We start from the raw sequence: 13,656 nt of genomic DNA, 5'->3' as shown, positions 1-13,656 counted from the left end.
CTGGAAGAGACCGAATGCAAGATTTTTAAAAGGCCAGGCCGATTAGAGGAGAGAGATCTTGAAAATACCTCCTGACCCATCTGATGAAACCTAGTCCAGTAGATCACATTAACCCTGACTTCTGTTCATCGTATCAAGTTGTACCTCCCCATCATTGGAAGTCATTTATTTATTTAGATGCATAATCTTGCTGTTCCGTTCTCTAATTTCAGGTGGAAGAGGACAGACTGGTTTGCGTGGTGACCCTGGTCTCTCAGGTAGCCCTGGGCCTCCTGGACTTAAAGGATTGCCAGGTGAAAGAGGTCGACCAGCTGGCCCCGGTAAGAATCCTATAAACTGTTGTTTGACCATGGAAGTATAGCACAGAGGAAGGCATTCCGCTCAACAGGTCAGGGTTATTTAGTCATAGAGTCATTCAACATGGAAACAGACCCTTTGGTCTAACCAGTCCATGCTCTTCAAGGAATCTATCAATCTCATCCCGTTCCCCTTACAATCTCCATCTGGTGTCACATATTGACTGAATTTCTCCTCTCCCAACATTGTTTGATGAGAGGTGCCTGCTATGTGCAGAATGCCTGAAGACTGCTGGAAGTCAAGCTCATGACCTATTTCTCTGATGTCACGGACACAGTGTACATTTTCAAATCCATAGAGTCCCTACAGTGTTGAAACAGGCCATTCGGGCCGACGAGTCGACACCGACCCTCCGAAGAGCATCCTACCCAGACCCATCCCCCTACCCTATCCCTGAAATCCTACATTTCCCATGGCAAATGCACCTAACTTACACATCCCTGAACATTATGGATAATTTAGCATGGCCTAAAGTGCATATCTTTGCACGGTGGGAGGAAACCGGAGCGCCCTGTGGAAACCAATGCAGCACGGGGCAAACATGCAAACTCCATACAGTTGGCCAAGGGTGGAATCGAACCTGAGTCCCTGGTGCTGTGAAGCAGCAGTGGTAACCACTGAGCTACTGTGCATGTCGTCACTATGCTATTGTTTTTATGTCTGGTCTGTGCCTACTCAGTAGGTTTGTTTCAGTGAGTATAAACTGATCTGTGTGACCACGAGGTTTCCTGAGGTGCAACGTTTGTCTGCTTTATCATAAGGCACAATGATAAGAATGTTTGAAGAAATATTATTTTGCAATCATCTCACCAATCCATTTCTTCTGTGCTTAGGTGCTCCAGGTCTGCAAGGGATGGCTGGGACTCCAGGATACCAGGGATCTCGAGGATATCCAGGTCCTCCGGGACCTCCAGGTCAACTTTCTCAAGTAGGACAGAAAGGTGCTGACCATTACTGTCCAACTGTTACACTTGGTTATCAGAAGGATTGTAGTCAAGTAAAAATTTATTTTCATTGGTCTAATACTCATATGCTGGGTCAGGGTGCTGACAAATCATTGTATTGTTAACTTATTTTGTATTTCATATTACTCTTTTCTCTGAATCAGCCATCAATTAATCTCTCTCCAGAATGTGAATCCAAAGAATGCACTGTTTTCTATTTGAAGAGTTGATTCCTCAAAGCTTGAGATTGGTTTGTATACTCTTTAACCAGTAATAATACTGATTGTCTCCATCCTCTCAGATCTGTTAGCATCCCTGCTATGTCCCTGACAGGCATGGCATCGTTGAGACAGACTGTATCTGCAACTTCAGGGGATTGCCCAGTTGTGGACCTTTGCCTCAGACTCCTGAAGGTTAGAGAAGCTGAGTCTGCCACTGACGTGTGCCTACCTTGTGCACAGCTTTGACATAAAGACAGAGTTCGTGCGAAATGTGCAATGCTCTGGTTAGCTGCTGCTAATTAGATTAGATTACTTACAGTGTGGAAACAGGCCCTTCAGCCCAACAAGTCCACACCAATCCTCCGAAGAGCAACCCACCCATTCCCCTACATTTACCCCTTCACCTAACACTAGAGGTAATTTAGCATGGCCAATTCACCTAACCTGCACATTTTTGGAATGTGGGAGGAAACCCACGGGAGAATGTGCAAACTCCAAACAGACAGTTGCCTGAGGTGGGAATTGAACCCGGGTCTCTGGCACTGTGAGGCAGCAGTGCTAACCACTGTGCCACCGTGCCACTCATAAATTCTGGAGCAAGGAGAACCCATAGCATTGAGATGCAGTCAGTTACTCACTACTCACCATCAGGTTGTTCTATGACATCTCCACAAACTCTCAAAGCACAAAGCCCAGCACCAGATCGCTTTAAGGATCCCTTTGCTGAGGTGATCAAGGGCAAACAATAAGGAAATTGAATGAGGAGCCTGGGAATGGATCCTCTCATCTACTCACCTTTCTCAAGACCCTGTGAGACCCAAGCATGGGGAAGGCCCACAAAATCCTCAAGCAAGTTCACGAAATCCTGGAGCAGGATAGTGGAATTGGAAGAGAAAGAACTAACTTTTTCAATTTAATTATTTTTTGCTGCAATTGGAAAGAAAGCATTCCGCAGGTGTAAAATGATGATGGTTGCTCCTTTTAATACTTTATACGTAGCACACATTCTGTGGCAGAGTCACACATGTATTTGTGACAGCCATTCCATCATACTTCCTGCACACAGTCAAGTCCAATTATGCGAAAACAATGCATCTTCCAAATCAAGGTGAGCAACAAATTGGGAGTTTTGCTTTAAAGAATAAACTTGGCATCTCTTCCCTAGTTTTCTGAAAGTGAAAGGAGTACAGCTGCATGAGCAGCTTTCTAATGCCTTGAATGTCAAAGAAGGGTGTAAGTAGATAAGTTGGTTATTAATGCAGTAATACTGCAACTGGCAGTTTACTTGGGCTCATTGATGCTTGCATGAAGAGTATAAGCCTCTTCAATCTGGCAGGAGAGTGTCAAACAGAGCAGAAGAAGATCATTTTGTTCCAATTGTGCCCCTCAGTATTCTCACAGAGCTCAAAGACTCTATCCACTATACACTACCTGTAACATTCAATAGATTTTCCACGATAAACCTCTCCAATTCCCTTGAAATTTACTGATATTTCAACCTCACTCCAAGTCTATTCCAAACATTCTAGTTGATCCATTCACTTCTCCCTTTTGCAATTTCTTACTTGCCCCTTAGTGTCATTCACTGAACCATAATGTAGTTTCTCAGTTTAAGGATCTGAAATGTCTCTTCTACTTCCAGACAATATCCTTAATTTGACTTCATTTCCTTCAAGCCTTTCTTCATCCACTGCTCTTTCTGAGGTAAAACCCACTTATCTGGATGCAGCACAGCTTGGTATGGTAACTGCTCTGTGCAGGGTCCATAAGAAACTATAGAGTTGTTGACATAGTCCAGTCCATCATCCAGGCCAACCTTTCATCCACTAGTTCCATCTACACTTCTCCCTGCCTCAGAAAAACAGCCAGTATCATCAAAGACCCCTCCCACCCCAGTTATAATCTCTTCTCACCTCTTCCATCATGCAGAGGATACAGCAGCTTAAACACCCATACCAGCAGGTTCAAGAACAGTTTCTTCTCCATTGATAATGGATTTCTGAATAGATCTCACATATTTTAAGTCTAATGTTGATCTTGCTTTTGTGCAATTTCCTTACAGGTGTAACTTTGTGTTCCTCACCCTATGATATTTGTATGTTATGATTTGTCTGTGCTGTATTTAGGTACATGTGACAATTATAAATCAAATCAAATAAGTTATTGATACAATAATACTGAACCTGGCATTTTACTGGGGCTCATTGATGTTTGAGTAAAGGATATAAACGACTTCACTCTGCAGTATAGCATTATATGTTTAGCAGTGGTTCCACTGTTAATTTAGTTCCTTATATCAATAATAATATTTGGTTTTGTTCCACCAGGACTCCCAGGCTCTCCAGGACTAGATGGTTTGAATGGTTTGCCTGGACCTAAAGGACCCAGAGGAACACCAGGTACTTAGCAGCTTTGTTATATTCTGTTTGGGATTGAGGTATTACCTCATCCTTATCAGACCATAAGATTTTGGAGCAGAAGTAGGAATCCCAGGACAATATTGACCTAAAATTTCCTGCTGAGGCATAGAGAGGGAGCTTCTATTCTTTCTAGTCTCACAAGAAATGCTTTATTTTTAAAAAGGAAAATGTTCTGTCTTGTCCTAGCTCAGTTTCTGCTACATTAGGGCAGAAGCAGGGCATGAACAATTGATTTTAATTGTCGATTCACTTAATTTTAGTCAGGCAATTTTAGTCAAAATCATCACCTTTCTTTGTTTTCTGAACGCGAGAATGCTTTGCACAATGAAAAATGTAAGAAAATCAATTTATTTAAGCATATTGTGGAGTGTTCGCTGTCAATTCATTTAATGGGCTGACTCAAGCAATGACATTCGATGAAAACTATTCGTAAAAATCGAAAGAGCTCTTGAACTTGCTCCTTCCCAAAGTGATTTTTAATCTTGGGCGAAATCAAAAGTGTTGCCAATCATCAGCAGCAGTGAGGTCATCAAGCAGACTTAGCAGCCAATCAGATTAAATTATTCTCACAGACAGCAAATGAGGAAATAAAAATCACAAATCATTTTATGTTTGATTATAAATTTTACAGATAGAGAGTGAAATAATTGAAGCAAACACAAGAAATTGAGTTGAATTGTAAAGTAAACAAACTATAAATACAAGTACTCTTTGATTTTAAAAAAAGGTGAATTTTCGTAAAGCAACGGCAAAATTTTACATACGGTAAATTTGAAATTCCACCTTTAGAAGGTGTGGCTGCAAGATTCATCTGTCCTGGAAGTGTGTCATAGAATGTCTAGTCTGCTTAATTGAAATAATTAGAATTATACTTTCACAGCCACTAAGACTATTCATCAAAAGTTATGAAACGTCAAGACATTGAAAATAGGAACATGAGTAGGCCAATTGGCCTTTCAAGTCTGCACCAGTTTAATGCTATCATAGCCAATCATTCACTTCAGTATCCTGTTCCTGCTTTCTCCCCAATTAAAGATCCAGTTACCCTTCAGTAAAAAAGATGCAACATTTTGAAGGGATTTGACAGGGAGACTGAGAGTGCATGAGTAGGAGCTCTCATGTCTTCCTTAAATTCTAACTGATAGTGATTTATTCATAAGATATAACTATTTAGGCGAGCAGTATTATGCAGAGGATAGCTAAAGGTCCATGTTGCAATAAAGCTAGAGATCAGCTGAGGATGGCTTGCTTTTTTCCTCGTGAACATTAATAAATCAGATTACTTTTACAACGATCAGCAGTGCTTAAATGATTAACATTAGACAAGCTTTTAATTACAGAATTTTATTGATTTAACTTTCACCACCTGCCATGTGAAATTAAAACCAAAATTTCCACAACATTACTGGGGGTCAGAGAGTCATAGAGCTGTACAGCATGGAAACAGGTCCTTCGGTTCAACTCATCCATGCTGACCAGATAGCTTACATTAATCTAGTCCCATTTGCCAGCATTTGGCCCATATCCCTCTAAACCCTTCCTATTCATGTACCCATCCAGATGCCTTTTAAATATCGTAATTGTACTAGCCTCCATCACTTCCTCTGGCAGCTCATTCCATACACGTACCACCCAGTGCGTGAAAAATTTGCCCCTTAGATCCCTTTTTAATCTTTCCCCTCTCACCTTAAACCTATGTCCTTTAGTTTTGGAATTCCCATCCCAGGGAAAAGACTTTGGCTCTTTACCCTGTCCATGCCCCTCATGATTTTATAAACCTCCATAACATCATGTCTCAGCCTCCGATGCTCCGGGGAAAACAGCCCCAGCCTGTTCAGCCTCTCTCTATAGCTCAAATCCTCCAACCCTGGCAACATCCTTGTACATTTTTTCTGAACCCTTTCAAGATTCACAACATCCTTCCTGTAGCAGGGAGACCAGAACTGCATGCAACATTCCGAAAGTGGCTGAACCAATATCCTGTACAGCTGCAACATGACCGGTTCTGTGTTAAAAATCACACAACACCAGGTTATAGTCCAACAGGTTTAATTGGAAGCACTAACTGTCGGAGCTCTGCTCCTTCATCAGGTGATTGTGAGGAGCAGTGCTCCGAAAGCTAATGCTTCCAAATAAACCTGTTGTTATGTGATTTTTAACTTTGTACACTCCAGTCCAACACCAGCACCTCCACATCCTGACTGGTTCTGGATTACTAGTGCAGTGACGTTGTCAAGTCACTCTTGTATTTGGGGGATCTTTAACAGCACACCCTCTGGAGAATTACTGGGAGCAACTTCTGGTGTTGAACATTTTAGTTTGCATGTGCAAACACAAGAGATTGCTGTTAATATAATGGAGTGATAATGGTGAAACAAATGAACATGCTACATGAAAAGCAGATGCATTGGTGACTCTCACCATGTCATGTTTGATCTGATTATGGTCTCAAGTCCAGTCTCCTGCCTATCCTCTATGTCCTTTAACTCTCTTGTTAGTCAAATACTGATTAAATACAGACTTAAAAATATTTTAAAAATCTTACCTCTACTAATCTCTGGTGAAGAGAATTCCACCAACTAATGACCCTCTGAGAGAAAAAAATATACTTGTCCTCATCTCTCCCATAAATAAGAAACCCTTATTTTTAAACAATGCTCCCTGTTTCTGCTCTCTCCCAGAATGTGGTAACTTCCTCTTACCATCCACCCTGTCAGGACCCCTCAGGATCTTACATGTTTCAATAAGATCACCTTTGATTCTTCTAAACTCCAATAAGTAACTTATCAAATCTTTCCTCATAAGATAACCTCTTCTTTCTAGGAACTAGAATAGCCTACCTTCTCTGAACTGCTTCTAATGTATTTGAATGCCTTATTAAGTGAGGAGACCAAAATTTTATGCAGTACTCCAACATGGTCTCGCCAGTGCCCTGTAGAACTATAGCAAAACTTTCCTTTTTTAAAAGTCTATTTACCATTTTAATAAAGAACAATATTCCATTTGTCATCCTAATCACTTGCTGCATCTTTTATTTGTGGGATATGGATATCCCTAGCTAGGTCAGCATTGCTCATCCCTAATTGTCCTGGGGAAGGTGGTGGTGAGCTACCTTTTTGAATCACTTTAACTCGTGGAGCTTTAAGACACCCACAAATCTGTTAGGAAGGAAGTTCCAAGATTTGACCATGAAGTAGAAGTGATCTACTTCCAAGCCACGTCGCAAGCTTCTTACGTCTGATCTGTGTACCAGGACACCCAGATCCCTCTGCACGGCAAAGTTCTGCAATCTTCATCCGTTTAAATAAAATACTGCTTTTTCAATATTCCAGCCAAAGTGGACACATTCACATTTTCTACATTACACTGGTTAGATGCACCATCATTACTGTTGCAAAATTCAGTCAAAAACGCTTTACAGATTCTGTTCCAGAGACAATAAACAAAGCATGAATAGGTTGTAAATGGAGCAGGGAATTCTTTTTGCTTTAATTCAGAGTTAATGGTTGGCAATTTCTCCAAGAGCTGCTCCCTTGACTTTCCACCACCCATCTGCCCTCGGTATGGCAGGAGCCACTTGGAGGAAATTCCCAGCCATTGGCTTGATAGCGAATGAATATTTATCTCCTGTTGTTCTGTTTAGGTGCTGTTTTGGCAGCACCGCCAGGGCCTCCTGGTCTTCCTGGGTTAAAGGGTGAATACGGTGCACCAGGCATTGGTGTAGGTGCACCAGGATATCCAGGACAAAAAGGACCTCGAGGAGATCCAGGTAATTGACAAAATCGACTGTTAATTGTTTACTATTGTTTTACAGGACATTCTGCTGCCAAATCTAGTGACAAACTTGGCAATTTTGTTCCTGACTATAGTGACAATTGCATTATCACAGGGAACTTGTACCTCAGTATTTTCATTGTAATGTTTCACTGTGCATCAATAAGGCATGATGTTTCACCTGGGATTCCAGTGCATGTTCCATTTATGAAAAAATATCCCATTGTATGGAGACTCAATGGTTTGAATCTTGATAGGGAGTGGAAAGATGGGGAGGTTTAGAGTTGTAGAGTCATAGAATTGTACAGAACAGAAACAGACCCTTCAGTCCAACTTGTCCATGCCGACCAGATACCCCAAATGAATTTCGTCCCATTTGCCAGCAATTGGCCCATGACCCTTCCTATTCATATACCCATCCAGATGCCTTTTAAATATTGAAATTGTACCAGCCTCCACCACTTTCTCTGGCAGCTCATTCCATACATGCATCACCCTCTACCTGAAAAAGTTGCCCCTTGTGTCCCTTCTAAATCTTTCCCCTCTCTCCCTAAGCCTATGGCCTCTCATTCTAGACTCCACCACCCCAGTTGCTGTCAGGAAATCCAAATGTTTGGATTTCTCCACATGTTTTGGAGTTTTGAGTTGAGTCCCCCACTTGTCTACATTAGCCTAAATAGACTCAGCTTCCCTCTGAGCAGGGAGCACTCCAGAAGAAGCTGCCATTGCACTTCCATCATGTGCTGCTGCTAGTGAGAATTGTGCTTCTGATAGCCGGTTAGTAAAGAAAAACTAACTGGCAGCCTTCACTTGAAAGAGATTTGTTCACAGACTGAAACATTACAGTCATATAATTCCTGACTCTGCTCTACTTTTGGGTCAGTAAATGAAATGAAAGAACTACAGATGCTGTAAATGAGAAATAGAAGTTGCTGGAAAAGCTCAGCATTTTGGGTGTGGTGACCCTTCCTCACTTCTGAGGAACCCGAAACATTAACTCTGATTTCTCTTTACAGATGCTGCCAGACCTGCTGAGCTTTTCCAGCAACTTTTATTAATGTCTCTCTTATCTGTGCTCAAGTAACCATCCAGTCAATGGTTTTGACTTACGTGTACTTATTAATCATCACTTGTATGATCTGAGTTTATGACAGTTAGATTGGGGTATGGGCAGTTATGTAAGGTGGTGTTCACAATCGCCTCAACTGAATCCAACCTACGTTTCTTTCGTTCTTACGATTCAATCCACCAAGTTTGATACTGCAATAACTGCAATTCTGTCATAAATTGTGCAGATATCTGTTCAGTTGTTACACGTAACCAGCTGATAATTAAAATCTATCAATTTCGAAATAGATAGCTAGCTCCCAGCAGAGACTGAGAAAAGTGAACCAGTGTTACTGTTGCTGATTTTAGCCATTGACTCCTAGTGCCCAATAAAGGGGAGGCTAGATAAGGAAATTAATGAGAAAGGAATAGAAGGGTGTATAGATCTACTGAGGTGAAGTATGGATGCAGATGGCTTACACAGAGCCTAAATACTAGCATAGACCAGTTGGGCTGAAACCCTCCTGCTGCTGTGCTGTGATTGCAATGCAATTCTGTGATTGGACTATGAGTAAGAGTACTTTAGATGTGTCAGTTTTTGTCCAATGTGTGCAGGACGGTTTCCTGACACAGTATGTTGACAGGCTAACAAGGGGCAAGGTGACATTAGATTTGGTACTGGGTAATGAACCTGGCCAGGTGTTAGATTTGGAGGTAGGTGAGCACTTTGGTGTTAATGACCACAATTCGGTTATGCTTACTTTTAGTGATGGAAAGGGATAGGTATACATCGCAGGGCAAGAGTTATATCTGGGGGAAAGGCAATTGTGATATGATTAAGCAAGATTTAGGATGCATAGGATGTGGCAGGAAACTGCAGGGGATGGACACAATTGAAATGTGGAACTTATTCAAGGACCAGCTACTGTGAGTCCTTGATAAGTATGTACCGGTCAGGCCGGCAGGCCGGGAGGAAGTTGTCGAGTGTGGGAGCCATGGTTTACTGAGGAAGTTGAATCTCTTGTCAAGAAGAAGGAGAAGGCTTATATTAAGATCAGATGTGATGGCTCAGTTAGGGCGCTTAAGTGTTACAGGTTAGCCAGGAAAGACAAAAGAGAGAGCTAAGAAGAGCCAGGAGGTGATATGAGAAGTCACTGGCGGATAGGATTCAGAAAAACCCAAAGGCTTTCTTTAGCTATATCAGGAATAAAAGAATGACTGGAGAAGATTCGCGCCAATCAAGCATAGTAGTGGGAAGTTGTGCGTGCAGTCAGAGGAAATAGGGGAAGTGCTAAATGTGTACTTTTTTGTCAGTATTTACACTAGAAAAAGACACTGTGGTCGAGGAGAATACTGAGATACAGGCTACTAGAATAGATGCATAAGGAGGAGGTGTTAGCAATTCTGGATAGTGTAAAAAATAGATAAGTCCCCTGGCCGGATGGGATTTATCCTCGGATTCTCTGTGAAGCCAGGAAGGAGATGCCAAGCCTTTGGCTTTGATCTTTATGTCATGGGAATAGTGCCAGAAGGCTGGAGGATAGCAAATGTTGTTCCCTTGTTCAAGAAGAGGAGGAGAGACAGCCCTGGTAATTATAGACCAGTAAGCCTTACTTTGGTTGTGGGTAAAGTGTTGGAAATGATTATAAGAGATAGGATTTATAATAATCTAGAGATGAATAAATTGATTAGGGATAGTTTTGTGAAGGGTAGGTCGTGCCTCACAAACCTTATTGAGTTCTTTGCGAAGGTGACCAAGCATGTGGATGAGGGTAAAATGGGTGATGTGGTGTACATGAATTTCAGTAAGGCATTTGATAAGGTTCCCCACGGTAGGCTATTGCACAAAATACGGAGGCATGGGATTGAGGGTGATTTTGCGTTTGGATCAGAAATTGGCTAGCTGAAAGAAGACGGAGGGTGCTGGTTAATGGGAAATATTCATACTGGAGTTTAGTTACTAGTGGGCTACTGCAAGGATTTGTTTTGAGTCTACTGTTGTTTGTCATTTATATAAATGACTTGGATGAGGGCATAGAAGGATGGGTTAGTAAATTTGCGGGTGACATAACGTTGGTAGAGTTGTGGATAGTGAAGATAAATGTTGTAGGTTACAGAGAGACATAGATAAGCTGCAGAGCTGGGCTGAGAGGTGGAAAATGGCATTTAAAGCAGGAAAGTGTGAGATGATTCACTTTGGATGGAGTGTCAGGAATGCAGACTACTGGGCTAATGGCAATGTAAATGAGCAGAGAGATCTCGGTGTCCAGGTACATAGATCCTTGAAAATTGCCACCCATGTTGATAGGGTTGTTAAAAAGGTGTGTTAGCTTTTATTGGTAGAGGGATTGAGTTTTGGAATCATGAGATCATGCTGCAGCTGTACAAAACTCTGGTACGGCCACATTTGGTGTATTGCGTATAGTTCTGGTCACTGCATTACAGGAAGGATGTGGAAGCTTTGGAAAGGGTCCAGAAGAGACTTACTAGGATGTTGCCTGGGATGGAGGAAAGGTCTTACGAGGAAAGGCTGAAGGACTTGAAGCTGTTTTCATGAAAGAGAAGAAGGTGACTTAATTAAGACATACAAGATAATCAGGGAATTAGAAAGGTTGGACAGTGAGAGCCTATTTCTTCGGATGGCGATGGCTAGCACAAGAGGACATAGCTTTAAATTGAGGGGTGATAGATATGGGTGATAGATGTCAGAGGTAGTTTCTTTACTCAGAGAATAGTAGGGATATGGAATGCACTGCCTGCAACAGTAGTAGACTCGCCAACTTTAAGGGCATTTAAATGGTCATTGAATAGGCATATAGACAAGAATAGCAAAGTGTAGGTTAAATGGGCTTCAGAGAGCCGAAGGGCCTGGACTGTGCTGTAATGTTCTATGTTCTATTCTGTGTAAGTGATATATCTATGTTTCATTGTCCAAGAAGCCAATTATGGAGCACACGTAAATGTTATTGTAGAGACTGTTTATTCATGCTCTAGTATAAACAGTGTGTCAAGGATAGGAAGAGAAAGAAGACAAAAAGGGGAAATGATAATTGGTTTCTTGGCCTGTTTTCTATCCCTTGAGGTTTAAGCTCTCACTATCATTTATATCCAAAGTTCCAAACTGTAGAATTACTTATTGGCTGAGTGATATTTACATCTCATTCAGTACTGCTGTATATGGCTGAAATATGTCACAGCCACATTATATTTAAATCACAATATATTTTGGTCATGGACCTATTAAAATGAAACTTACATGCTGATGATCCAACTAATTGGTACAATAATTAGTGCTATGTAGTAATTAGAATTCTCTAATCGTAAGAGAAGTCCAAGGTAAAGAAATCCCTTTCAAATAGGAATGGAAAATTGTAATTCAGTAACTGGGTAACTATGGCAGTAACTTTAATTCAATTCTCATAGTCAGAAGCTTATAAAATCAAATTGGCTACTGATTTCACACTTTTTAAAAAATTCACTCATTGGTTTGTTGGTATTGCTGGCTAGGCCAGCATTCATTGCTTATTCTTAGCTGTCCTTGAGAAGGTATCGGTGAGCAATTTGTAAGGCTATGGGATTTCCTGCCAGCCACGCATATTAATAATGCCTCAAGGTACTGCTCAGACTTAATGCATATTCTCCAGAATTGAGACTGGAAGATGTGCCCATCTTGTATTCCATGTTAGACATATTTGAAACAGGTAATGAATCCTTCAGGAACACTCAATTATGTCTCCACTTCAAAACTACAGTACCCCTGCTTCTTACTCAAACACTGTATGTTGGGCATTAGTTGAGGTAAAGGTTAAACACAATTCCAATGCCGTCCCACTCATTCTACCTCTTTGAAATCTGGTCAGAGTACAAAGGGGTCAGATACAATTACTGCAAACATTGCCACCAGTGGAACTCCTGACAGCTATTAATGTGGGACAGAGACTCAGCAATATTGAGTCCTTTCCTGTTTTTGCACTCACTTGCTCAGATTACTCCAGCTGAGCCCAAAGAAAATGTGGGACCGTGAAGTTGAGAGAAGGGCTGAGGAACAAGATGTTCAGCAAATGTCCATGAAGAGGGTACAGTGTATTATGCAGGGAGAGATGAGGAGAGCAGCTGATTTCTGGGGACCTAGATTAGATTAGATTACATTACATTACATTACAGTGTGGAAACAGGCCCTTCAGCCCTACATGTCTACACCGCCCCACCGAAGCACAACCCACCCATACCCCTACCCCTTACCTAACACTAGGGGCAATTTAGCGTGGCCAATTCACCTGACCTGCACATCTTTGGACTGTGGGAGGAAACCGGAGCACCCGGAGGAAACCCACGCAGACACGGGGAGAACGTGCAAACTCCACACAGTCAGTCGCCTGAGGCGGGAATTGAACCCGGGTCTCTGGCGCTGTGAGGCAGCACTGCTAACCACTGTGCCACCGCGCCGCCCACCTAATCGTAGTTCTGAAAAATAACCAAAACAGACTTGAATTGTTAACTCTGTTTCTCTCTCCACAGATGTTGCCAGGCTTGCTGACTTTCTGGTTGTTTCAGATTTCCAACAGCTGTCATATTTTGTACTGTTGTACCCTCATTAGCACTTTAAAACTTCCATTGATTTATGCTGTTTAAGAAAAATGGTGAAAAGAGATTAAATCTATTGTTTAAAGCTGTGAGTCAAACCGATTGATCCACTCCATAACTCCTTATTGCTCCATTAGGCCATGCTGGATTAATGGGTCCTCCAGGGAAACCGGGTTCCCCAGGATCCACCATCCCTTCAAACATTCCTGGGAAGCCAGGTGATGTTGGTCCTCCTGGATACGATGGTGAACGAGGTAAGGTATTGCTCGCTTCACAAAAATGCACAAGGGGAGTAAATCTTTTCTGTCA

General features: G+C 41.7%; 1 protein-coding gene across 4 annotated transcripts in view; it reads left to right on the top strand.

Moving 5' to 3' along the window:
• The window catches only part of col4a6 (collagen, type IV, alpha 6), a 423,829-nt gene that overhangs the window by 380,143 nt on the left and 30,030 nt on the right, over positions 1-13,656 (top strand). For all 4 annotated transcript variants that reach the window (XM_043705027.2, XM_087991898.1, XM_087991899.1 and 1 more), the window contains 5 exons: positions 213-320; positions 1,191-1,298; positions 3,850-3,921; positions 7,586-7,711; positions 13,485-13,601. In XM_043705027.2, the coding sequence (XP_043560962.2) occupies positions 213-320; positions 1,191-1,298; positions 3,850-3,921; positions 7,586-7,711; positions 13,485-13,601 (531 nt within the window). The remainder of the gene's footprint in view (positions 1-212; positions 321-1,190; positions 1,299-3,849; positions 3,922-7,585; positions 7,712-13,484; positions 13,602-13,656) is intronic.

Source organism: Chiloscyllium plagiosum, unplaced genomic scaffold (genome assembly GCF_037043375.1).
Source record: "Chiloscyllium plagiosum isolate Xiang-an unplaced genomic scaffold, Cpla_swu_hap1 HiC_scaffold_11, whole genome shotgun sequence".
NCBI lineage: Eukaryota > Metazoa > Chordata > Chondrichthyes > Orectolobiformes > Hemiscylliidae > Chiloscyllium > Chiloscyllium plagiosum.
The sequence above is the reverse complement of the archived record's forward strand: the minus strand, read 5'-3'. Positions and strand labels throughout refer to the sequence as shown.